This window comes from Eumetopias jubatus, unplaced genomic scaffold, assembly GCF_037043125.1.
Source record: "Eumetopias jubatus isolate StellerSeaLion01/CBP00866 unplaced genomic scaffold, mEumJub1_p1.0 scaffold_10, whole genome shotgun sequence".
Classification (NCBI taxonomy): Eukaryota; Metazoa; Chordata; class Mammalia; order Carnivora; family Otariidae; genus Eumetopias; species Eumetopias jubatus.
Genome location: NW_028274816.1, coordinates 97,499,703 through 97,525,877, shown reverse-complemented (window position 1 = coordinate 97,525,877; position 26,175 = coordinate 97,499,703). Strand labels below are relative to the sequence as shown.

General features: G+C 47.0%; 1 protein-coding gene across 2 annotated transcripts in view; it reads left to right on the top strand.

Annotated features, from left to right (window-relative positions):
* Window positions 1-26,175, top strand: part of ITGB3 (integrin subunit beta 3) — a 59,326-nt gene that overhangs the window by 19,703 nt on the left and 13,448 nt on the right. Inside the window, exons 3-13 of one of the 2 annotated variants that reach the window (XM_028087491.2) lie at window positions 4,326-4,521; window positions 5,423-5,675; window positions 6,986-7,148; window positions 7,781-7,942; window positions 9,820-9,915; window positions 10,327-10,416; window positions 11,160-11,294; window positions 12,503-12,932; window positions 19,495-19,717; window positions 20,633-20,733; window positions 22,818-22,937. In XM_028087491.2, coding sequence (XP_027943292.1) covers window positions 4,326-4,521; window positions 5,423-5,675; window positions 6,986-7,148; window positions 7,781-7,942; window positions 9,820-9,915; window positions 10,327-10,416; window positions 11,160-11,294; window positions 12,503-12,932; window positions 19,495-19,717; window positions 20,633-20,733; window positions 22,818-22,937 — 1,969 coding nt within the window. Of the gene's footprint in view, window positions 1-4,325; window positions 4,522-5,422; window positions 5,676-6,985; window positions 7,149-7,780; window positions 7,943-9,819; window positions 9,916-10,326; window positions 10,417-11,159; window positions 11,300-12,502; window positions 12,933-19,494; window positions 19,718-20,632; window positions 20,734-22,817; window positions 22,938-26,175 lie in introns of both variants that reach the window. The other variant, XM_088028212.1, reaches the window with a different exon arrangement.

The following is a 26,175-nucleotide window of genomic DNA, read 5'->3' as shown; positions in this document are numbered from 1 at the left end:
TATCCTCACTGTATATCCATCAAGAAAACAATGTTAATTTATTTTGGTTGGAGGTTCTCTGGGGGAAAAATAAGTAGCAGACCCTATTGCCCTTTGTCCTCCGAGAAAAGAGTATGCAATAATCGTAGTAATTTTAATGGTAATAGTAGAAAAGAGTCACCTTCTATATGCATTTATTTGTTTATATCCTATCAAAAGGATTTGAGTATATTTCACTTATATTGAGATTTTTCATATTTTGAAAGCATTTCATGTTCACAGTCTTATTTGACCCCCTGACTATGATACGTAGGATAATGACAGTTTTTCATGCTTCTACTTTCCCAATGTCCAAAATGGGATGAATGAAGAATGGAACTAATAGCATGCATCACTCTCCCAGGAGAGGGAGGGGATTCAGCTCATACCATGCGTGGGCTGGAACCTCCCACCTCTGCGCTGAGGATCTTCCCCTGGGTCTTGGTTATTTCTGCCCTTTTTTGTGTCACATCCGGTTTCACTGGGAATTAGGACTTTACCATTCCTCCTCCCTCCTTCCAGTTGTTTCTCTGAGTAACCTAGAGACATTCCTCTACCTTCCCAGTCTGGGTTATTAAGAAAGGAAATGTTGCCCAAGTGTGTTGAGGTCACTGCCTTGGTATCCTTCTGGGACAGAAGGCTCTCAGGGAGAGCATGACTGAAGAGCAGGCCTGTTATGTTCCTGACCTCTGATGTCAGTGACCATAGAGGGAGGGAGGGAAACAGTTTTTGTTTCTTAGTGTTTATATTTCTAAGGAAATTCATAGCAAACCATAAGGACTGTCAGCACGGCTTAGCACTTCAAACCTTCTTGTAATAAGCACTGTCACATTAGGAAACAGGGAGTCAGGAAACCCCCTCCAGAACATTCTCTCCCTTCTCCAGTGCAGCTTAAAGATACACAGTGGCCTTGCTGCTGTCATTCAGCCTCTTGGTCTCCCCTTCCCTCTCCCCTTTAGTACTTCAGTATCTGTCTTAGTCCTGGAAAGGATCAGCTCCTCCATGCATCCTGTTCTATCCAGTCATTGCCTTTTTTGGAAGGGTTTCTCCCCAGGGCTTTGTGGGCAGTTGGAATCAGAGATAAGATAGGGAGTGCTGTGAGTAGGAGACTGCTTTCTGAGGGAGAAGGGTTGGGAGAGCCCTTGCAGGGGCAGCAAGAGGACTTTGGGCACCAAAACTCCATGAGCCCACAAGTTCTCCCCTCTGCCATTATGTCCTTGGCCAGGGCTGGGAGCAGGGAGGGCATTTTCATCTCTCTTGGAGACTTGGAGGATCCATGATGTCCCCACTGGAATCTTTTGAGCCAAGAAGGTTAAGTCTTAGGCAGTGTTTCCCATCGCTGATGCCATTTATCCATCTCATACTTGTGAAGCTGAGTGGGAAAGAAGGAAGCTGCTGGCTTCCAGAAGCTTTTTTCCCCAGGGCCAGGAGAGTCCTCATGCTGTTTGTCTTAGTCTATTCAGGCTGCTATAACAAAAATACCATAGACCGGGTGGCTTGAGAACAAACGTTTATTTTCCACAGTTCTGGAGGCTGAGAAGTCCAAGATCAAGGTAGCAGCAAATTCTGTGTCATAGTGGTTGTCTTTTTGCTATGACATGGTGGAAGGGGCCGGGGAGCTCTCTGGGACCTCTTTTCTAAGGGCACCAATCCCATCATGAGGGCTCCACCTCAAGACCTAATTACCTCCCAATGCCCTACCTCCTAATACCTTGGAGGTTAGGGTTTAACATCTGAATTCTGGGGGGCACAGACATTCGGTCTATAGCACTGTTGGTCTTCAGGTTCCCACCCACCTGGGGAAGATTTTCAGGCTATCATATAAGGGCTGGGCACGAGAGAGAGAGAGACTTTGAGTATCAGGAGGGGTTTTAGGCTATGGAGTCCTGATTTTCTGAGCATGGATGGATCCTTGTGGCCAAATCCCTCCCCTGGAAATATGGCTATCTGTCACCTGCAGGGGCTAAGGAGGAAGAACGTTATCTGTCCTTCCCATAACTTCCACATCCCCATCTTGCCTTCTGTTCCCTAACTGGGCATTCTCAGGTGTGGTCTTTGTGGGGCCATTGCTTGCATACTTCTGTTTCTCCGCCTTGATTCTCACTCTACATAGCATTTAATACAAACTGTCATTTTAGGAGGATCATTTCAGTCAAACAATCTAGTTAGCACCTCACTTCTGCCATTCTTAGCACTGGAACTTTAGGCAAGTTACTTAACTTCTCCAAGCCTTAGATTTCTTTCTTGTAAGATGGACTTCCTCATTTGTGAGGCCTCCAAGCCCCAGGTTTTTCACTTGTAAAATAATAATAGTTCCAGCATGAGAGAACCGAAAGCAGGAGGGTCACAGGAACCCACATAAAGCACTTTTCCACAGAGCCTGACATGCAGTGAGTTTTCAATAAATGTTAACACCAGTTTTGGGGCGCCGGGGTGGCTCAGCTGGTTAAGTGTCTGCCTTTCGCTCAGGTCATGATCCTGGGGTCCTGGGATCGAGCCCCGCATCGGGCTCCCAGCTCAGTGGGGAGTCTGCGTCTCCCTCTGCCCCTCCCCCTGCTCATGTTCTCTTTCTCTCTCTTGCTCTGCACTCTCTCTCTCAAATAAATAAATAAAATCTTAAAAAAAAATCCACCAGTTTTCCTGGGATATTGGTATGGGTTATTCAGCTGACTTCTGGAAATGGTTGTGAGAGGGGGTAGGTAGGGATGGAGGCGAAGACTGAGAGCCTGAAGGCCTAAATATTGTGAAACAGGGCCAGGGAAGAGTTTCCCAGCTTTCTGGCCAGTCCCCCTAACCTGGAAAGGAAGGAACTCTCATGGACTTGTGCCCACACAGTGCTGACTCAACGTGCTTGATGTCAGAGCGGGGAAGGGCTGAAAATGCCATGTCACCTTAACCCCCTTATCCAACAGGTGAGAGAACTGAGGCTCAGAGGGGTGAAGTGATGAGTCTGAGGGCACAAGACTAGCTGGTGGTAGACCCAGGATGGAGCCTGTTTCCAGACTTCTTTCCAGTGCAGCATGCCTCCTACTCAGTACTCAGGTGTAGACACACACAGAGCTCCGGCCGGGGAACCGTGAGATATACACCAGGGTGTTTGGAAGGGACTCCATATGACCACGGTGAGAGAGGAAGCTTAAAGTGAATGATAGGATAGGCTCTGGTCAGTACCTGGCATCATGGGAATTGCCCAAGCTTGTGCAGTTTATTCATAACTAACTTATCCAGGAGCTATTTATAGAGCATCTCCTAACAATAGCTTTTATTTATTGAGCACTTATCCTGCAGCAGGCGCTATACTATGGGTTTTATGTGCATTGTCTTGGGGTGCCTGGGTGGCCCCATCACCTGAGTGGCCGGCTTCTGATTTTGGCTCAGGTCATGATCTCAGGGTCCTGGGATGGAGCCCTGAGCTGCGCTTAGCGGGGAGTCTGCTGGAGGTTCTCTCCCTTTGCCCCTCCCCCCCCACTCTCTCTCTTTCTCTAAAATAATAAATAAATAAATCTTTATATGCATTGTCTTATTTAGTCCTGCATAACGTCCCTGTGAGTGTGGGCTTTTATTATCTTCATGTTATAGCTGGGGAAGCTTCGATGACATGCCCCAGGAACCAGCTAGCAAGAGGCAATGCTGAGATGTAGTCTCTGCCAGTCTGCTCCTATGCTCTTAGCTCCAACTCTGCTGCCTCCCAGTCCTTGTTCCCCCTCCCACCTTTGTGGTGACTCCTGGGGTGGGTGCTGGGAAGAGAGAGGGGACAGCCCCTGCCCTCAGGAATCTCACACCCCAGCCAGTGCTTACCATAGTGGCTTCCAACCTGTTTGACCCTGACCTAGAGAATGAAATACACTGTATGTCTGCGTGTATTATATCCAACTCAGAATATATGAATGTTTCACGAAACAGTATTTACTTTTACTATTTATATGTGTTAATACTTTCTATTCTGTTCAATTGCATTTTATTGAATAAATTGATGGCTGAGACCCTCTACACTGATTTTGGGGACTCACATGTCGGTTGCATTTCAGTTTGAAAACTGCTGGTCTAACGGGCATCTTACAATACTGACCCTCTTCCTAACTACCAATCCATGAACAGGCACTCGCCCAACCTGTCTGGTGCCTCAGTTTCCCCCTTCTGTACAATGGGCTATCTTAGGAGGGACCACCTGAGTTCACTTTTGCTGATTTAGCTCCAGAGGGCGGGCTGGGTGGGCTTGAGGCTGTTGGGAGTCGGCCAAGCCTGCAGGAGGCAGAGAGCTACATAGCTCCAACCACAGGGCTTCACCTGGGGCTCCTGTCTTACAGGCCCTGCCTCTGGGCACTCCCCGCTGTAATCTGAAGGAGAATCTGCTGAAGGATAACTGTGCCTTGGAGTCCATCGAGTTCCCCATCAGTGAGGCCCGCATCCTGGAGGCCAGACCCCTCAGCGACAAGGGCTCTGGAGACAGCTACCAGATTACTCAAGTCAGCCCTCAGAGGATTGCACTCCGGCTACGGCCAGGTAGGGAGGGGCCTCTTTTCAGAGAGAGACCCTGGACAGATGGGCACAGGGCACAAGGTGGAGGCCTGAACCTTGGGGATGTAGCTTGCAATGGAAATGAGGTGGGAAGAGAAGGATGTCAGGGGCAGTGTGGGCCGGAGAATGCAGGAAATTGGAAGGTAGTGGAACCCGAAATCAGAAGATCTGAGTTTGAATTTTAACTGTCCCATAGATTAGCCGTTTGACCTTGGGCAAGTTACTTAGTCCTTCTAACATAGTAAGAACTCAACAAAATGTTTATTACTTCCTTCCCCCGATGCCTGTTTTACCTAAATTCGTAGCTTTGTGTTGAGGCTTGAATGAGATAAAAGATGAGAAAGCAATTTATAATTGTAAGCCCCCTTTCCAGGTGAGTTTGGGGCAGGGGCACAGGGGCAGAGAGAATATAGGGTCAGGAGACCTTCAAGGGAGGAAGGATTAGGCTATGGGACAGGCTTTTTGAAGCTTTGATTTAGACTTTCCAATTATATCAAGAAGATTTAACCAAGTCCCTTCCTTGGGCAAAGCTCCTGTTGGGAGCTATGGGATTCAGAGAAGGATGGGACAGAGTTCTTGCCTTCTACTTCCTGCGTCTGATGTGTAGTGACTACCAAACCTCTCTGACTCTTGGGACCCAGAGAGTTAGACAGATGGGCATTTAGAAAGGGTGGAGAATTTTAGAATAGAAAAAAAAAAAAAGAGGTTAATAATAGAGGATCAAGCAATTGGAAGAGGAATAGAATGGCAAAGGGAGAGGAGAAGGAACCAGGGCTTTCAAGTTTGATTTGATCAAGAAGTTACTTCATCTCAACTGTGTCCAAATCCACTTATGAAGTCTTAGAGGGAGAAAAAGGAGAAAAACTAACATCCTCTTGGCTTCCAGATGATTCAAAGAATTTCTCCATCCAAGTCCGGCAAGTGGAGGATTACCCTGTGGACATCTACTACTTGATGGACCTGTCTTACTCCATGAAGGATGATCTGTCGAGTATCCAGAACCTAGGCACCAAGCTGGCCTCCCAGATGCACAAGCTCACCAGTAACTTGCGGATTGGCTTTGGGGCTTTTGTGGACAAGCCCGTGTCACCATACATGTACATCTCCCCGCCAGAGGCCCTCAAAAACCCCTGCTATGAGTAAGTCCCCCCTGTAGAAGCCAGGGCAGCATCCCTCCCCTTTGTCTCAGGCGGGTCCAAGTTCTGCTTCCTGTTTCTAGCTCTAGGATAGCTTCGTTGTGGCCATCTGGCCAAATCACATCTCCTTTCTACCTTGGGCTTCCTGTCTGGCAAGTGAGCTGGCCTGTGGATCTGGAGTGTTGTGTCAATAGAATCCAAGGCTGTTTGGCATGTTAGTAATTGCCAAAACCTCTATGACCCTTGGGACCCAGAGGATTAGACAGATGGGCATTTAGAAACTCATGGAGAGTTTCCAGAAAGAAAACTAATCACCTTCTTGGTCTTGATCACAAATAAGTAGGAGATAAGAGAGAAGGGGAGGGAAATGAGGTAAAAAGTAGAGAGAAATTTATGGATAAGTAAATAGAGGAATTACGATTTCAGAAGGATTGATTCCATTGTCCTCCTCATCACCCAGAGTATGAGACCTACAGAGCTAAAATGCGAGGGATTATGTCCTAGAGGAATATAAAAAGAGTAGAAATGATATTTATCGAACCTTCTAATAAATTCAAAAATTGTTAAGTATGCCTCTGTTGACACTTTGGCTTACAACTGAATGAATGGCTTATTTATTTAATTGGTGGAGACTATAAAAATCCACAGAGTATAATAATTTAAAATGATAGTTATTGAGCCTGACAATACACAAATTTACTTTTTAGTTTTCAAAATTATATGATATACCCTTTCAACCTGTCTGAGTTGTAAAGTTTCCCCAGTAAAGGTGTCAGCCATTAATTAAACAAGCCACTGGGCTGGGGACAGAAATGCTCCTGTCTAGCACAGATCTATCAATTTGTTGATGGTTCAAGGACATTAAGTTATTGATGAACTTTTGCTTTATCATTGTTTTAATGTTACTTTAGAGAAGTGTTAAGCTTAAGGTGATAGCAACAACTAGAGTCTCACTCTGACGTAAATGCTTTTCATGAATTAACTCATTTAAGCCTCAGACACCTCTTATGAGAGTTGACCAATCATGTCCTCATTTTTATAGAGAAGCTTGCCTATAGTCCCATGATTAGGAGCTGGGACTTGAACCCAGGCAGTCTGGTTCCACAGCTCACTGTCTTATCTTCTAGGCTAGCTGGAGGGAAAGCCAATGTGACAGGACGGGTTTGGAGTCTGAACTGTCTGGGTAATTGTGGTTGTCTAGCATATGCCCGGGCAGTGTGCTATCCATGTTTGTCTCTCCCTCTGTCCCTCTCACTCTCCATGTAGCCTTTTCCACCAGGGTATCTGCTTAAATTATCCCCCTCCCTCCCTAGTATGAAGACCACCTGTTTGCCTATGTTTGGCTACAAACATGTGCTGACGCTAACTGACCAGGTGACCCGCTTCAATGAAGAAGTGAAGAAGCAGAGTGTGTCACGGAACCGGGATGCCCCAGAGGGTGGCTTTGATGCCATCATGCAGGCTACAGTCTGTGATGTGAGTTTGGAGGGCACGGAGCACTTGGTGTGGTTGGCATAGATTATAATGGGGGAAAGAAGTGGTTCAACTGTGGGGATTTGTGTGTGAAATAAGAGGAACTAAGCCAAGTTTTGTACAGTATGAGCAATATGTTTCTCCTGATATGCAACCTTTGTTCGTATCACCCCCTGGCCAGAGCTGACACTTTTTGAACCTCAGTGATCCCAGATATTTTCTGGGAAGCATCATCCTGCCTTCTCTGGAAGTGTATCAGAGTCAAGGCTGGGTTGACTTAACCTTAGCAAAGTGGGCAGATGTTCAGATGGGATTTCTTTAGCCCCGTCCAGCTCTGCACGTGCAGGCGGGTTTCTAGACAGGCCATGTGATTATTGTTGGAAAAATTATATTTGGAGTTGAAGTAGGTGTCTTTCAGAGGCTTGAAATAATCAGCTGAGACTCCTTTCCTAAGAGAACGGAAACCCTTGAATTGGAAAAGCTCCAGCTTGTGTTCTAAGGACTGGGGCTGAAGCCATTCTACACGATGACTTATTCAGCCCTTCAGGCGTGGAAGTCCTTGGGTCTTTGTCTTCTACCAATGACAAGGCTAAAGTTGCTTTCCCTCTTCTGCTTTTTTTTTTTTTTTTAAACAGGAGAAGATTGGCTGGAGGAATGATGCGTCCCACTTGCTGGTGTTTACCACTGATGCCAAGACCCATATAGCGCTGGATGGAAGGCTGGCAGGCATTGTCCAGCCCAATGATGGGCAGTGTCACGTTGGCAGTGACAACCATTACTCTGCCTCCACTACCATGGTGAGATTCTTGGTACCACCTGTGGTCCCAATTCACGATGGCCAGGGCTGCCCTAACCCAGGCAGAGCCTTTGTGTGACTATGAAAATGGCAGCCCTTCCCCGGGGCAGGGTGCGGGGCTTGTTTCAGCCTGTCCTCCCACTGCCTCCCATACCAGCTGGACGCTGTCATCCAGGGGACAGACGGCACAGCCATTATAAGTGGTCCTGGCTGTGGTCATTTTGGCCGCCCCCTCCGCTGCCTCCAGCAGCAGCATGGCATCCAGAATGGACCCGAAGGACTTTTGCAGGTCCAGCTGGAAAGCAGGCCTGCCTGTCTCCTCTGTACAGATTAACCTCTTCTTGGAACACCATGCTCACTGGTGGTTATTGGAAGAAGACAGAGGAAAAAGAGACACAGATCATGAAAAGAGCAGAGATCTGTTCCTGTGGGGAAAGGTTGAAGGGCTCCGAGTCACTTAGCTTCAAAGAAAGAAGTTTAGCTGATACCTGAGAAGACTTCTGATAAGTTGTTTTCTATGGCCTTAGAGGGTCAAATAAGAGGAAGGGAGTTTAATTGCTGTAAGCCATAAAGAAATGTAAGACCCTCAGAATACTGATACCCTGGGTATCCGGAGGTAGGTGCGAACTCTTTATCTCTTAAAGACAATACAGCAACTCCTTGTCTAGGCAGCTTAATGGTACACCTGTGTAAAGGCAGGAGTCTAAACTGGATAATCTCATGAACTCCCTGCAAAGTCTAGGATCCCAGGGACATGTTCACAGTTCACCAGCATCCCCATCGTGGCTTGAGTTCCTTGGTGTCAGCCATGTCCAAGTCGGGCACTGCCAGGCATTGGGTGAGTCAGTGGTAATCATTGATACCTAATCTAGGCAAGACACCTTACCAGGGGCTGAGGGAGATAAGGGGACTATGTAAGGTCCTCCCCTTTTTAGTTTAGTTGAGGAGATGTGCTACCAGGAATACACGATGCGTGATTAATGCTAAAGTGGTAGCATAGACAATAAGAGCTTTCGGAATTCAAAGGAGGAAAGCTCATCATGAACTAGGGATGGTCAGGGAAGACCTCCCAGAGAAGGTGGGACCTGATCTGGGTCCTAAGGAAGGAGGAGGATTGCCAAAAAGAAGGCCACTCCATGGGGGAGAAAGAGCGGGCTGGCTCAGTGGTAGGTGGAAGAGGAAGAGATGTGAATGCTGGTTGGCAAGGAAGGCTGAGACCACCACATGCTGGTGCACCACGAGGTTGCACATGCCAGGCCGAGGCATTTGTCAGTAGCTACAAAATAAGGAAACTTCACAATGAGGCCTGACACCTATGGGACGGAGAGCGAGGTGTAGGAAGACTCCAAGTTCCGCTTTGCCGCTCCCTCACTTCCTGCTCCTCACCCAGCCCTCTCTCCTCTGAGTCCCACCATCACCTTGTGATGCCACTCTTTGGATCTTCGCTTTGTTTTGTAGTTATATGTACCTGTCTTCAGCTCCAGACCATGAGCTCCTTGGCAGCAGAGACTATAATATATTTGTCATTCAATAAATGTTTGTTAAATGAGTTAATGGAAAACAAAATGAGGCCTGACAGTACCTGGGTCATGGAAGCTGCTCCTTGGTATGAATGCATTGAAGTCTAGTGGGAAGAAAGAGATGCTTGGTTTTGACACACCACCAGCCTTTGCCTCTTCATCTATCCCTGGAGTTCACAACTGGGTTTGTGTCGCTATTTACTCCCTTGCCTCACATTGCTCATGGGGTGGAAAGGTGTAAACACCATCACTGTCTGGGCCATGGCCCAAATCAGCCAAGTTCTAAGGTGTAGAATCCAGGGATGCATGTGAATAGGGGTGAATTCTTAACCAACCTCCATGTCCTCCCTTTTTACAGGATTATCCCTCTCTGGGGTTGATGACCGAGAAGCTATCCGAAAAAAACATCAATTTGATCTTTGCAGTAACTGCAAATGTAGTCAATCTCTACCAGGTGACTATGCTCCCAGGGCTGCCTGGAGTGGGGCCTGTGATGATGGGTGGACCTATCTTGGGGATCCAGCGTGCACTACTATGGACCAATATTCTCAACCAGAAAAGACCCTCCTCCAACTTGTTCCCAGGAGCTAATGATTCCTTTTTATGGTTTCTCTCCTCCAACCCTGAACCTAGGAGGATGGGTGTGTTGGTGTTTGCAGAGCCATTAGTGGGGGTGAAGGGTGTGAGAGGTTCTTTAGAATTTTATTCAGGGCTGAAAAACTGCTAGGTTTATTACTGGCAGTAACAAGTAAAATATCCCTTTGTTCCCTCAATCTTCATTTCAAGACCCTCAGTCTGATTTGGGGAGGGCCTTTGGAGACCACCATCTTCCTTCAGTCAGCCTTGCACATCTTTGTCTTCTTAGAACTACAGTGAGCTCATCCCAGGGACCACAGTGGGGATTCTGTCTACCGATTCCAGCAATGTCCTTCAGCTCATCGTTGATGCATATGGAGTAAGTGTCTTGCGCTGGAAATGGGCCTGCTAAGAATCCTCCTCACTTGGCATGACCCAGGAGGGCTCAGATTTGGGAGTCCTGGAGGCTAGTCCACCATGCAGCCTTCACTGCCATCCTCTTATTCTTCTAGAGGCTCGCTGATGGCTAGCACTGGGAGGAATGCAGCCTTCTGAGAGAGAAATGGCTCAGAAAGGAATGCCTGGGATTGTTAGGAGCAATGGGTAAAGAGCTTAGAGCAGGTGGAAGGGAAGGAGAGGATGGGGGTGGTGATGAGGAAGGAGCAGAGTCCTGAAATTGGAGGAAGGACAGGGTGAGGGACAGGGCTCCAACAGCAGAGAGAAGAGAGAGCTGAGCCACAGGGAAGGTGAGGTTGGTTAAAAATTAGGTAAAAAAGGCTACTCTCCAAGGGGACCAGTACTGGCACTCCCTTTTTGTACATCCATGAGGCTTGCAGGAGGGTGTAGCTGGTTTAGATTTTACCCAGACTCACCCAGACACTAGTGGGGACAGAGATTGAGAGAGAGAGAGAGAGAGAGAGCGAGGAGCAGGTCTTGCAGGAAACACAGTAAGAAACAGCTTCCTAGGGCTGCTTCCCTCTGGCAGCTTCTAGGCGAACCTTGGCATCTGGCACCGCTGGAGTGAGTCCAGGGCCCCCGATAGAATTTGCTTGGGATGGATTTGGTTCCTCTCCACTTCCTCTCAGCTCATCCCCTTACTTTCTTTTGCCCCTTTCTGCTTAGAAAATCCGCTCTAAAGTAGAGCTGGAAGTGCGTGACCTCCCTGAGGAGTTGTCTCTGTCCTTCAACGCCACCTGTCTCAACAACGAGGTCATCCCAGGCCTCAAGTCTTGTGTCGGACTCAAGATTGGAGACACGGTGAGGTGGGCTGAGCTGGGCAGGGTCTGTACCCCCAAATGTCTGTGGACACCCCTCCCCTCCCTTCCTTGTACCTTCTTCCTGAAGGTCATGAGAGGTTAGAGATCATGGAGCTGCCCACCTTTTCCTCTGAGGCTCCTGTTGTCTAAACTTCTCTGTTACGTAAACTTCACCATCAGGATTTTTTTTAAAAAACATGCAGGTAGGTTTCCTCTGTTTGCGTATGCATAGTTTATTGCAAATGAAAATATTTCTTACCTTCAGTCCCTAACCAGTCTCCAACCTCCCCCAAGGTAATGCCTTTCTTTCCTCTACAATGTAAAATGACAGTGTCATCTGTAAGTATTTACTGAGCACTGACTTCGTGGCAGGCATCAGTCTAGCTGCTGAAGATTCAACAGCAAACGGAACAAGCAAAAAGACCAAACACCCACTCTCATAGACTTGCGGAATGCAAACGTTCATTTTGCTCCTCCAGTCCCTCTATGGCCTCTGCAGCTTTCTTTCCTTAGTGGTTGGTTCTCTTCTGCTCCTGCCTAAAGGGGAAGGGCTGGTGAGAGGGAGGGAAGCAGAAAGGGGGGGCGCTGTATCTATATCATCTGTATCTACAGCATCTGTATATCCATCTCTATGCCTCTGTCCGTATGTCTGTCTATCTATGTTCTAGAACAGGTGCACGTACCCTATCCAAGAAATATTGGCTGGAAAGGTATGTGATGGCACAAGTGATGAAATATTCATGGAAATGAAACAGTAGATCCTGAGCCTGTGGTTGGGCACCGTGTGGGGTTGTGTGGTACAAAATAGTGCTTTGTGTGTCTTGCTACAAAGACATATGACATTGCGTAATCAGTCCAGCTAGCTTAGTTGGCCGGAGCAGAATGTTTATAAGATCACAGGTTCTGTTCTGCCGGAGCTGGCTTATTTCCTATGGGGAATTAAAAAACCCCAACATATCTCATGACTAAATTACATCTGTGCACCCAGCCAGATATAAGAGGACAACTGTCCCCAGGCTCTTCTTTTTGCTTTGCAGCCCTGGGTCGTGGGGAGGCTGAGGAACTCCAGGTTGCTGGGGCATTAGGCCCCCCAGTTTGGCTACTCCCCAGGCAGGGCAGGGCAGGGCCCAGCTTCTTTCCCTCCAGGGCTGGAATGTTAAAAGGGTCCAGGTCCACCCACGTCTGAATGCGGTCCTACTCTCCTCCCAGGTGAGCTTCAGCATTGAGGCCAAGGTGCGTGGCTGCCCACAGGAGAAGGAGAAGTCCTTCACCATCAAGCCTGTAGGCTTCAAAGACAGCCTCACGGTCCAGGTCACCTTTGACTGTGACTGTGAATGCCAGGCCCAGGCCGAGACTTCCAGCGACCGCTGCAACCATGGCAATGGGACGTTTGAGTGCGGGGTGTGCCTCTGCGGGCCTGGCTGGCTGGGCTCCCAGTGTGAGTGCTCGGAGGAGGACTACCGCCCCTCCCAGCAGGATGAGTGCAGCCCCCAGGAGGGCCAGCCCGCCTGTAGCCAGCGGGGCGAGTGCCTGTGCGGTCAGTGTGTCTGCCACAGCAGCGACTTCGGCAAGATCACGGGCAAGTACTGCGAGTGTGATGACTTCTCCTGTGTCCGCTACAAGGGGGAAATGTGCTCAGGTGAGTAGAGCTGCACACGTTCCCGTCCCTGTCCCCACGCGCGCTCGTGCATCCGTGGCCTCTGGAAACTTCAGGGCTCGGGTGGGCACGGGAAGGCCGGGCAGGCAGAGCCAAGTGGATGGTGTTGATGGTGCTCCACTCCCACGGCGGAAAGCAGAAGAAGGTTCTCTTTAATCCCTCCCAGCTCCCCAAGTCCTTGCTCTTGGGGTACACACAGAAACGTAAGTGAGCTTGGGCTCCGAGGGACTCCCCTCCTAGAATAGCTTGGGGCAGAGTGGGGACACTCGAAGGTGAAGGCAGGTTTCTTCTTTTCTTTCACCTGCCCTTCTGCTAATACTTTCAGTCACTGGTTCCTAATCCTTTCGAGGATAGGGACCAACCCCTTATGTTTAGGTAAAAAAAAAAAAAAAAAAAAAAAATCACTGACCGATGGTAATTAGATTTTTGGTAACTACCAAAATCAGGAGAGAGAGATCAGGTACACACCGACAGGTTTGGAAAATATATGATATCAGACTATCTAGCAAAGTTAGCAATATTTGTTTTACATGAATTTGTCTTTTCATCATAAGACTTGGACAATAGTAAAAAAGCAAGACAATGGAGCACATTTAAGAAGCCCAGACACTTGGAATGATGGTGGGAAAATTGTAAGCTCCGATGATGTGTCGGCACTATTTTGTTTTCACTCTTGGCACTACTGTCCCAGATCTGTGCTGTCAAGTATAGTAGCCACATGTGGCTATTTAAATTTAAATTCATCAAATGAAATTATAACTTAAGCAAAATTTAAATAAGTTTAAATGGAATGAAAAATGAAAACGTCAGTTCCTCTTTTGTGCAGGAACCACATGTGGCGAGTGGCTGGCTCGCTGGACAGCACATAAATTAAAAAGCATTGCAGAAGTCCTAGCCACAGCAATCAGACAACAAAAAGAAAGCAAAGGCATCCAAATCGGCAAAGGGGAAGTCAAACTCTCACTTTTTGCAGATGATATGATATTTTATGTGGGAAACCCAAAAGACTCCACCCCAAAACTGCTAGAACTCATGCAGGAATTCAGTAAAGTGGCAGGATATAAAATCAATGCACAGAAATCAGTGGCATTCCTATACACCAACAACAAGACAGAAGAGAGACAAATTAAAGAGTCGATCCTATTTACAATTGCATCCAAAACCATAAGATACCTAGGAATAAATCTAACCAAAGAGGCAAAGGATCTGTACTCAGAAAACTATAAAATACTCATGAAAGAAATTGAGGAAGACACAAAGAAATGGAAAAACGTTCCATGCTCATAGATTGGAAGAACAAACATTGTGAAGATGTCAATGCTACCTAGAGCAATCTACCCATTCAATGCAATCCCCATCAAAATACCAACCACTTTTTTCAAAGAAATGGAACAAATAATCCTAAAATTTGTATGGAACCAGAAGAGACCCCGAATAGCCAGAGGAATATTGAAAAAGAAAAGCAAAGCTGGCGGCATCACAATTCCGGACTTCCAGCTCTGTTACAAAGCTGTCATCGTCAAGACAGTATGGTACTGGCACAAAAACAGACACATAGATCAATGGAACCGAATCGAGAGCCCAGAAATGGACCGTCAACTCTATGGTCAACTTACCTTTGACAAAGCAGGAAAGAATGTCCAATGGAAAAAAGATGGTCTCTTCAACAAATGGTGTTGGGAAAATTGGACAGCCACATGCAGAAGAATGAAACTGGACCATTTCCTTACACCACACACAAAAATAGACTCCAAATGGTTGAAAGACCTAAACGTGAGACAGGAGTCCATCAAAATGCCTAAAGAACACAGGCAGCAACCTCTTCGACCTCAGCCGCAGCAACTTCTTCCTAGAAATATCGCCAAAGGCAAGGGAAGCCAGGGCAAAAATGAACTATTGGGATTTCATCAAGATAAAAAGCTTTTGCACAGCAAAAGAAACAGTCCACAAAACCAAAAGACAACCGACAGAATGGGAGAAAATATTTGCAAATGACATACCAGATAAAGGGCTAGTATCCAAAATCTATAAAGAACTTATCAAACTCAACACCCAAAGAACAAATGATCCATTCAAGAAATGGGCAGAAGACATGAACAGACATTTTTCCAAAGAAGACATCCAAATGGCCAACAGGCACATGAAAAAGTGCTCAACATCGCTCGGCATCAGGGAAATCCAAATCAAAACCTCAAAGAGATACCACCTCACACCCGTCCGAATGGCTAAAATTAACAAGTCAGGAAACGACAGATGTTGGCGGGGATGCGGAGAAAGGGGAACCCTCCTACACTGTTGGTGGGAATGCAAGCCACTCTGGAAAACAGTATGGAGGTTCCTCAAACAGTTGAAAATAGAGCTACCCTACAACCCAGCAATTGCACTACTGGGTATTTACCACAAAGATACAAATGTAGGGATCCGAAGGGGTACGCGCACCCCAATGTTTATAGCAGGAGTGTCCACAATAGCCAAACTGTGGAAAGAGCCAAGATGTCCATCGACAGATGAATGGATAAAGAAGAGGTGGTATATATACACAATGGAATATTATGCAGCCATCAAAAGGAATGAGATCTTGCCATTTGCAACGACGTGGATGGAACTGGAGGGTGTTATGCTGAGTGAAATAAGTCAATCAGAGAAAGATATGTATCATATGACCTCACTGATATGAGGAATTCTTAATCTCAGGAAACAAACTGAGTGTTGCTGGAGTGGTGGGGGGGTGGCAGAGATGGGGTGGCTGGGTGATAGACATTGGGGAGGGTATGTGCTATGGTGAGCACTGTGAATTGTGCAAGACTGTTGAATCACAGACCTGTGCCTCTGAAACAAATAATGCAATATATGTTAGGAAAAAAAAAGAAGAACTGATAGCAGGAGGGGAAGAATGAAGGGGAGTAAATCGGAGGGGGAGATGAACCATGAGAGACGATGGACTCTGAAAAACAAACTGAGGGTTCTAGAGGGGAGGGGAGGGGGGATGGGTTAGCCTGGTGATGGATATTAAAGAGGGCACGTTCTGTGTGGAGCACTGGGTGTTATGCACAAACAATGAATCATGGAACACTACATCCAGAAAAAAAAAAGAAAGAAAGCATTGCCATTGAGGGGTCCAGCCTACAGATGGAGGGTTATGATGTCAAGTCCTACCTGCAGGATACTGAGGTTTTGTCCTTCTCATGACAAAAGTCAGTAAAATCTTGAGGTCCATTGAAAATCTCAAGCTGGTTTTTCCTTGCCCCAAAGACCACTCCTAGGATGCTTCCCCAGCTAGAAGAAATCAAAGTAATGTGAGTTAGTCTTTATCTGCAGACATGCTGACTCTCAGCATGTCTGAGTAGTTCCTGGGGCACTGGGGAGAGGTTTTTGCTGGGCTATGATCACTGAGGCTTGATCCCTCTTGTGACAGAGAGATCGAAGACATTTGCAAACTGGTTGCAATTGGTTTTTGGGTGTATTGTGTAGCCAATCAACAGAGATTATAATTGGCTTGTATGGTGATCTAATCTATGACTCAGATTGGCTTCCTTTGCACTGGGGCTTAATGAGCTGAGCTAATCTACCTAGATGTTCACTTTAACATCAGTCTAAGAGAGCTTGATTAGAAAGTTAAATCTGTGTCATTCTAAAACATGCCCTAGTAACATAAAAATGGCTTGTTTTTATTATCTGCAACATTGTTTCCTTTACTCAAGCCAACAAAAATTTTTTAAAGATTTTTTATTTATTTATTTGAGAGAGAGAGAGAATGAGAGATAGAGAGCACGAGAGGGAAGAGGGTCAGAGGGAGAAGCAGACTCCCCGCTGAGCAGGGAGCCCGATGTGGGACTCGATCCCGGGACTCCAGGATCATGACCTGAGCTGAAGGCAGTCGCTTAACCAACTGAGCTACCCAGGCGCCCAAGCCAACAAAATTTGAGAGGGAGATCGGAGAGAAATGATAGGGAGAGAGAGATCAGTTACATACCGACATACACACACAAACAGCAGTTTGAATTAGAGGGTGAGGCAGGAATTTCAGCTTATTGTAATATTTAATAGTACTTACATCATATTCAAAGTGCCAAAGGGAATTGGTAAGTTTGATGTGGGAGACCATGGAGAGAGGGTTGTCCTAGGAGAGGCCTACAGACAGCCCCTCTGTCTATAGGCACCAAGGACAGAGGGAGGTCTACTCCTCTGTGCCTCGTGGTTCCTGGTCTGGTGTGACACCGTGTGGGAGGGATCCCGTCCAGAGTGTGTTTCCTTCAGCTGCTGGCTGCCCCGAAGCCATAAAACAAAGCTGCCTGGGTCAGCAGCCTGCTTCCTGCCTCCTACCAGTGCAAGAACAGCTTGTCCCCCATGTGCTCCAGCTTAATTCATGAGGGAACCCCAGGCAGCCGCTGTAGTCTCTGAGAGGCCTCCCTCCCCCGCTTCCAGCCGGAGTGTTGTGTGCCTACTGGTTTCGGGTCTAGATCCTGTGGTGCCACCATCATACTCTCCAGGGACAGATACTCAGGGACACATATTTATTGAACACCTGTTCTGTGCCAGGCACTCAGTCCAAATGGGTGAACAGGGGTCGTGCCTGATTCCTGACTGCTCAGGCTTATACACCGGTTCACCATTGTCTCTCCCCAGAGCTGCTGGCCGGTGGTCTGTTCTTTGCCACAAGCCATGGCTCATGAGGGTGGCATGCTACCACTTGGCTATTTCCCCAGCCTCTGGCCTTCCCCCTCCCCTCTCCCCACCGGGGTATGGCCTTTGTGGTTACATGGTATCAGCACTCCTGCCTCAAACACCAGGGGGTGCATCCTTGTCCTCAGGGGACTCCCCACCTGCCATGTCCATGAGCGTAGATTGATCAGGTGCCCCTTAGCCAGCTCTGTGCTGTAGTGTTGTGGGATCACGAGGCATGCATAAGACAGTTTTGCCCTTAATTAGCTTACCTAAGGATAATTCACAGCATGAGGCAGAACCTGCCCGGTCTCGGAAGTGAGGTATCCTTGGGGAATAATTATAGGAGTCCACTGGAGAGAGACTCACTGTAGGCAGAGGAAGCCTGGGTGGCTTCATGGAGGAAGTAGGATGTCAAACAAAGGGCTGGCTCATAAAGCAGGGGAGAGGAGCTAAGCATCGACCCAGAGGGTCAAGCTGTTTAGGGAGAGTGGTTGCCTTCCACGGGACCTGAAAGGTCTGCTCCTCTCTTTCCCTTCCCCCTCCCTCGGCTCCACCCCTCCCCTGCTGCCTTCTTTTCCTATTTCCTTCCTCTTTCTTACACTTTCTCTTCATTCCTCACCACCCTCCTCTGACTTCCCTGTGAACCCGGGCTCAGCCACCCTTTGGCTGGCGGGGTGCCCGTCCTGTGACATTACCACATTGTGGCTTCCTTTTATGGGCGGACCCTGCCAGGGCATGCTGGCTCTGGCCTGCCACTGGACTCCCAACTTCACTCCCGGGCTGGCCTGGCATACCGTCTTCTCAAAGATCACTTTGTTGGGCCGCACAAAGGGAACACTATGGGACAGGGGTTTCTGAGGAGGCCGAGGTCTCTGAGTGCTGCCGGTCCTCTGTGGCATCGGCCTTTCCCTGTCCGGGAGCCATCATTAAAAGCTGGGTGTAGTGGACACTGTGGGGCCCCGCTCGCCTGGCTGTCACTGGGACGCTGAAGGTGCCAGCTAGCGGCCGTTTGAGCCTGCCCATGCACCTCCCTCTCCTCCACCATCTTGGGGCCCATTTGCTCACACAAGTGGTATGGTTTTCAGACCAAATGAGGTTACTTCCCCCTTGCTCCCTGCCTTTCCTCTGATTAACAATCAGATTTTTATTATTCATCCACTTCTTCCTGATTCCGAATCCTTGAGAATGAGTCACCTTTTCTTCTGAGTTTGGGAGCCAAGTTTTCAAGTCTTGTTAAGTAATTAGGGGGATGTAGCACCAAGAGTTAACACCTGCATTTAACCAACCTAACCCCCACCCCAGGCCCCTCTCTCCCATTCCTACACTCCCTCAGTAAAGTGACGAGCTCTTTCCTACTAGCGCTGCTGGTTCTTTGCAATACTATGCTAATACAGCACAGGGCACCTGCTGGTGAACATGTATGTTTTCCAGGAATTTAGCTAGGACATAAGCTCCAGGGCCATAGGGACCTTGCCTGTCTTGTTCACTGACGAATCTCTGGTGCCCAGTGTGAGCTCAAGCAGTGTTTGTTGAGTAAATGAATCAATAAGCAAAACATTAATTGCCTGCCTCCTGTGTTTCAGATGTTATGCTAATCACTCCTGGTGGACAAACTGATATGTCTTCTCCCATCGTGGAGCTCACAGTCTAGAAGGAGAAATAGATAGGCAAGCAAATGGGCTGATCGTAAGGGTTAAAATGTCCATGTAAACGCTAGGAGAACACAGGACAGGCAGTGGATTTGGCCCGGGGAGGATGGAGAGAAAGCATAAAAGGCGGTGAACCGTTCAGTGCGGTGCTGACGAGGGGCGGCAGGAGGAGGGCGGGGGGAGGTGGGGACCCTCACCTGCTGCCGCCCCCTTGGGCTGTGTGCTTCCAGGCCATGGCCAGTGCAGCTGTGGGGACTGCCTGTGTGACTCGGACTGGACGGGCTACTACTGCAACTGCACCACGCGCACGGACACCTGCATGTCCAGCAATGGGTTGCTGTGCAGCGGCCGCGGCAAGTGTGAGTGCGGCAGCTGCGTGTGCATCCAGCCCGGCTCCTACGGGGACACCTGCGAGAAGTGCCCCACCTGCCCCGATGCCTGCACCTTTAAGAAGTGAGTGGGCTGAGAAGTGAGTTGGAGAGAGCAGGGTGCTGGCAGGAGGGGGAGGGTCTCCCAGGCTGGTATCCACCCCCCTCCCACTCCTCCAGGGTCTGTCTCTTACTCACCAAAGCTTTAGGTAGAGGAGTCCCCTGTGGCTAAGAGGCTGGCTTTCCTCTTTCCACTGAAAAGTTGGGGAAATGTTGGAGGGAGAGCCAACCAGGCAGGGGCCAAAGTAGTACCCTGGGGACTCCAGGTGGAGAAACCTGCTCTCCTGGGCTGGCATCCTGAATCCCTGAGTTGGGAGGAAGGCTAAACCAGGGAGCTTCCAGGGGAATGTTCCTGTGCTGATGTTCTGATTCTGTGGGAGATGTGGGGCTGCAGTTATGAAGGACACTGTGAGACGGGAGAAGGTCACAAGTATGTACTTCACTCATCTGGGGGTCAGGGGATGCTCCTGCCATTTCTCTTCCCACTTTAAGCAGGGCTGGACTCTTGGGTGCACAACCTGTGCATCCGTACAGTGCCCCGTGCTTAGAAGGGCCCCACACTTGGTTTACAGCTCTGCTGGCCCTGTCTTGTAATTCTTAGTCATTTTAAAACAGGGGACCTGACATTTGCCTTTGCACTGGGCTCCCAGATTACATGACCGGTTCTGCCTTTAAGGCTCCCCAATCTGGCATAGGCTTCACTTCCTGTCATACTCTCGGATGGGCCATGAAGAAGTTTAATGTGGGTGCTGGGGCCCTCTGCCTGCCAGGCCTCCCACCCTGAACTCACAGACTTGACCCTCTGGGCCCCCGGGATTGTGGTACAGGTGTTTGTTTTCTGAGGTGGAGCAGCTTTCTGGTGAATGGAGGTCTGAGCCGGACTGAAACCTTGTAAGTTTGTTCTTCCCTCGTCTTAATCTCTGTGTCCTCTCTCTTTTAGGGAGTGTGTGGAGTGTAAGAAATTTGACCGAGGAGCCCTCCATGAGGACAATACCTGCAACCGTTACTGTCGTGATGAAATTGAGTCTGTGAAGGAACTTAGTAAGTTCAGTGTATCTCAGAGTTGCACACACACACACACACACACACACACACACACACACAGCTTCTAAAATTGTGCAGTTAACCCCAGAACCTGTCCAACTCTCATCAGTAACATGGAAAAATAATTTCTACCTCAAAGGCATGTTGTGCGGACCTGATGCATGCTAGGCACTCCATAAAAGCTGGCTTCCCTGAGTCCTCCTGCACCTCTACTAATTGGTTCACCATTCTGCTTCCCAGCACCCACAGACTCAGCAAGATCCTACAAGTAACTTTTAAAGTATGCCTGATTTCAGACCCTAACTTTACCTACTCAAGGAAAAGAAGACAATGCATCCCATTTTACAGATGAAGAAACTGAGGCACAGAGTGACAGGCATCATTTTAGGAAGCTAGTAAGCATTTACTGAGTTTATTTAACAAAGAGTGTTAAACAGTGCCCAGGCATACTGCTTTGCTGGTTTGGAGGGAAACCTTTACCTTTATGGATTTGTAGCTAAACTCATGATGGAGCCCTTCCTGGAATAAGACAGATAAAAATACAGTGGGGAGCAAAACTCTTGCTTGCAGTTATTCTGGTTTGTACTTTACCTTGACTTAGAAGGAGATAATCTTTGCTGCTGTCAGCATATCTGATATGATTATCTGGGTCAGCTAGGCATTGGCTGGTAGCAGGGAGATGGTAATCTTTCCTGAGATAGCCATCTCCCATGAAGGCAGGAAACATGTTTTTTAGTGAGAGCCACAGGAAGACACAGTCAACTTCTGTCAGGGGGTTTTACAGAAAGGGTCAGATCTCTGGGCCCTTTGGCTAATATTAGAGGTGGGGCTGGGAGTGAGGATAGTGATTTGGGGATTGAGTTTGAAGACACAGCTTTTCCTCTGGAAGAGACTGGGTGTATGCTATGATTAGCTCAGGGGGGAGAGACTGCTGAGAGAAATGTGAGATGTTTTTATTACCTAGACCAGATGGATATCACAGGTTTCCTGATAAGTATTTCTCGTACCTCCTCCCCCCATGCCATGATAATCATAAAAATGAATGCTTGTTTGTATGGAATTGTATAACTTATAAAAGTTATAAAAGTGCCCTTTCATACCCACCATCTTATCCTTTTCTCAACAACCTAGTAAAGTAGAACTGTAGTACTGTTATCTTCATTTTACAAATGAGGATATGGAATTTCAGGCAAGTTACATAATCTACTCGAACAAGTTAAGCTTAGAACTAAATCCGGAAATCCTACCCTTTCCATTGTACTCTTATATCACTGGTTTTCTAAAGGCCTGTTGAGTTCAAGTCTGTAGGATGTGCTCTGAGACTCAACTTCTAGTCCTGCTCCATCATGCACCTATGGTGCAACCTTGGGACATTTGCTTAATCTCATCATGTGTCAGTTTTACCCATCCAGCTTCATCACTGGAGGATATAGTGCAGCTAATGGAGGGGTATCTATCGTTTCCCTGTCAGAATAAGAGGTTTCAGAATCAGAAGGGATGAAGCCTACAAAACGTGATGGGAGTCTGAGAAGAAGGGATGGCTTGAGAGGAGCACTGGATCAGAAGCAGAAATTGAAGAAATATAGGGACTGAGTCAATGAATTATTAAGAATTATTGGGTAAGCAGAGAAGGGAAAGAGAGGGAAGGGAACACCCACTGTGTATTAGGTACTGTTTACTTTATGCCATTTAGTTCTTTACCAACCTTGTGAGGTGGGGTATCATTTTCCTTTTATAGATGAAGAAAGAGAGAGCTGATGAGATCAAGTAACTTCCCTAGTATTACACAGCTGGCAGGTGGGAGGGCCAGGCTTTGAATCAGACCGTGGAATGTGTTATGTCATGTCCCTTCCAGGGGAAGGAATAATAACCAAAAAGGGCCTGTGAGGGACAAAATACATCTAGAGGGTCATCTAGAGGTAATTGCCAGGCCATCTCAAATCTAGACATCTTGCCTAACGTCAGGCATAGGGTTTCCTGTTGCATACTTTCTCAGAAGTCTCATAACTGGGGCTTGGAGATGGCCCCATAGTCCAGGAATTGACTCGCTTTTCATTCTTCCATCTTTTTCCCTTCCTCAGAGGATACTGGGAAGGATGCAGTGAATTGTACATACAAGAATGAGGATGACTGTGTCGTCAGATTCCAGTACTATGAAGACTCGAGTGGAAAGTCCATTCTCTATGTGGTAGAAGAGCCAGGTGAGTGAACCCTAAGGGCCATGTTAGGCAGTAATTTCCATCCATCGCTCCTCTTATACAGAACAGCCAGTTTAAGACTGACCTTACAAGTGATAAGTTAGGGCCTGTCATTGGGGTATGGGTGATATTTAAATACATATATTAGTGAGAAAGTGACTTTGCTAATTGAGGAGATAGAAAAATAAGAAGGTGGGTAAGGAAAGGAAAAAGGTAGAGGGGTACCTGGGTAGCTCAGTTGGTTAAATGGCGGACTTGATTGTAGCTCAGGTCATGATTTCAGGGTCATGCGATTGAGCCCACATTGAGCTCTGCACTCAGCGTGGAGTCTGTTTAAGATTCTCTCTTTCCCTGATGAACCATGAGAGATGATGGACTCTGAAAAACAAACTGAGGGTTCTAGAGGGGAGGAGGGTGGGGGGATGGGTTAGCCTGGTGATGGGTATTAAAGAGGGCACATTCTGCGTGGAGCAATGGGTTTTATGCACAAACAATGAATCATGGAACACTACATCAAAAACAAATGATGTAATGTATGGTGATTAACATAACAATAAAAAATTTAAAAAAAAAGATTCTCTCTCTCCCTCTCCCTCTGCCCCTCCATCCACTCATGCTCTCTCTCTCTCTAAAATAAATAAATAAAACCTTAAAAAAAAAAAGAAGGTAGATATGGATCCCATGAAGGGACAAAATATATCATGGCATTTTTTGAGGTGACAATGTTAAGAAGTAAGGAATTTAAAGTCTAGGACTGTTCAACATCTGCTCTACTAAAAGTTAGGTGGTTGCCAAGAGAAAACTGCTTGCTGCTTCAGAGGAAGGCCTGATGCTTTGAGGTGTTGACCTTACCAGGTTGACCATGAGACACGGTGCCAGGTTTGAGGCACCCACCCAAGGTGCCCTGAACACTGAAAAGCGAGTGCTTGCTGTCAAGACCCTCTGGAAGCAGGAGGAGCCCATCTATCATACACACAGACCAACTGCAGTCTTGTCACCATCTAACCACAGTAGATTTGCTTGGTTCCCCTTACTTCCTCTGTCTCCTTCCTTTCTCTTAAACAACAGACTAAGCTGTGAATCATTAGAAAAATATTTTCGAATACTTATTATATATCAGGCAGTGGACTAGGTGCTGGAAGTATCACAATAGATAAAGCAGATGTGGCACTCACAGGCCGGGGGAGAGGGGCATGTAAATCAATAATGACACTGCTGAGGGACAACGGCTATGTTATGGCAAGGGTTAGACAGGAACTTTTGGGAGTGAAGGAACAATGTCTGAACGCAGAGACTAAGTCAGTTGGTAGCTTGACATTCTTTTTTTTTTTAATTTTATTATGTTATGTTAGTCACCATACAATACATCATTAGTTTTTTTAATAATTTTTTATTGTTATGTTAATCACCATACATTACATCATTAGTTTTTGATGTAGTGTTCCATGAGTCATTGTTTGTGCATAACACCCAGTGCTCCACGCAGAATGTGCCCTCTTTAATACCCATCACCAGGCTAACCCATCCCCACCCCCCTCCCCTCTAGAACCCTCAGTTTGTTTTTCAGAGTCCATCGTCTCTAATGGTTCGTCTCCCCCTCCGACTTACTCTCCTTCATTCTTCCCCTCCTGCTATCTTCTTCTTTTTTTTTCTTAACATATGTTGCATTATTTGTTTCAGAAGTACAGATCTGTGATTCATCAGTCCTGTACTATTCACAGTGCTCCCCATAGCACATACCCTCCCCAATGTCTATCACCCAGCCACCCAATCCCTCCCACCCCCCACCACTCCAGCAACACTCAGTTTGTTTCCTGAGATTAAGAATTCCTCATATCAGTGAGGTCATATGATACATGTCTTTCTCTGATTGACTTATTTCACTCAGCATAACAACCTCCAGTTCCATCCACGTCGTTCCAAATGGCAAGATCTCATTCCTTTTGATGGCTGCATAATATACTATTGTGTATATATACCACATCTTCTTTATCCATTCATCTGTCGATGGACATCTTGGCTCTTTCCACAATTTTGGCTATTGTGGACATTGCTGCTATAAACATTGGGGTGCACGTACCCCTTTGGATCCCTACATTTGTATCTTTGGGGTAAATACTCAGTAGTGCAATTGCTGGGTTGTAGGGTAGCTCTATTTTCAACTGTTTGAGGAACCTCCATACTGTTTTCTGGAGTGGTTGCACCAGCTTGCATTCCCACCAACAGTGTAGGAGGGTTCCCCTTGCTCCACATCCCCGCCAACATCTGTCGTTTCCTGACTTGTTAATTTTAGCCATTCGGACGGGTGTGAGGTGGTATCTCATTGAGGTTTTGATTTGGATTTCCCTGATGCCGAGCGATGTTGAGCAGTTTTTCATGGGTCTGTTGGCCATTTGGATGTCTTCTTTGGAAAAATGTCTGTTCATGTCGTCTGCCCATTTCTTGAGTGGATTATTTGTTCTTTGGGTATTGAGTTTGATAAGTTCTTTATAGATTTTGGATACTAGCCCTTTATCTGATATGTCATTTGCAAATATTTTCTCCCATTCTGTCGGTTGTCTTTTGGTTTTGTGGACTGTTTCTTTTGCTGTGCAAAAGCTTTTTATCTTGATGAAATCCCAATAGTTCATTTTTGCCCTGGCTTCCGTTGCCTTTGGCGATGTTTCTAGGAAGAAGTTGCTTTGGCTGAGGTCGAAGAGGTTGCTGCCTGTGTTCTCCTTTAGGATTTTGATGGACTCCTGTCTCACATTTAGGTCTTTCAACCATTTGGAGTCTATTTTTGTGTGTGGTGTAAGGAAATGGTCCAGTTTCATTCTTCTGCATGTGGCTGTCCAATTTTCCCAACACCATTTGTTGAAGAGACTGTCTTTTTTCCATTGGACATTCTTTCCTGCTTTGTCAAAGATGAGTTGACCATAGAGTTGAGGGTCCATTTCTGGGCTCTCGATTTTGTTCCATTGATCTATGTGTCTGTTTTTGTGCCAGTACCATACTGTCTTGATGATGACAGCTTTGTAATAGAGCTGGAAGTTCGGAATTGTGATGCCGCCAGCTTTGCTTTTCTTTTTCAATATTCCTCTGGCTATTCGGGGTCTCTTCTGGTTCCATACAAATTTTAGGATTATTTGTTCCATTTCTTTGAAAAAGGTGGATGGTATTTTGATGGGGATTGCACTGAATGTGTAGATTGCTCTAGGTAGCACTGACATCTTCACAATGTTTGTTCTTCCAATCTATGAGC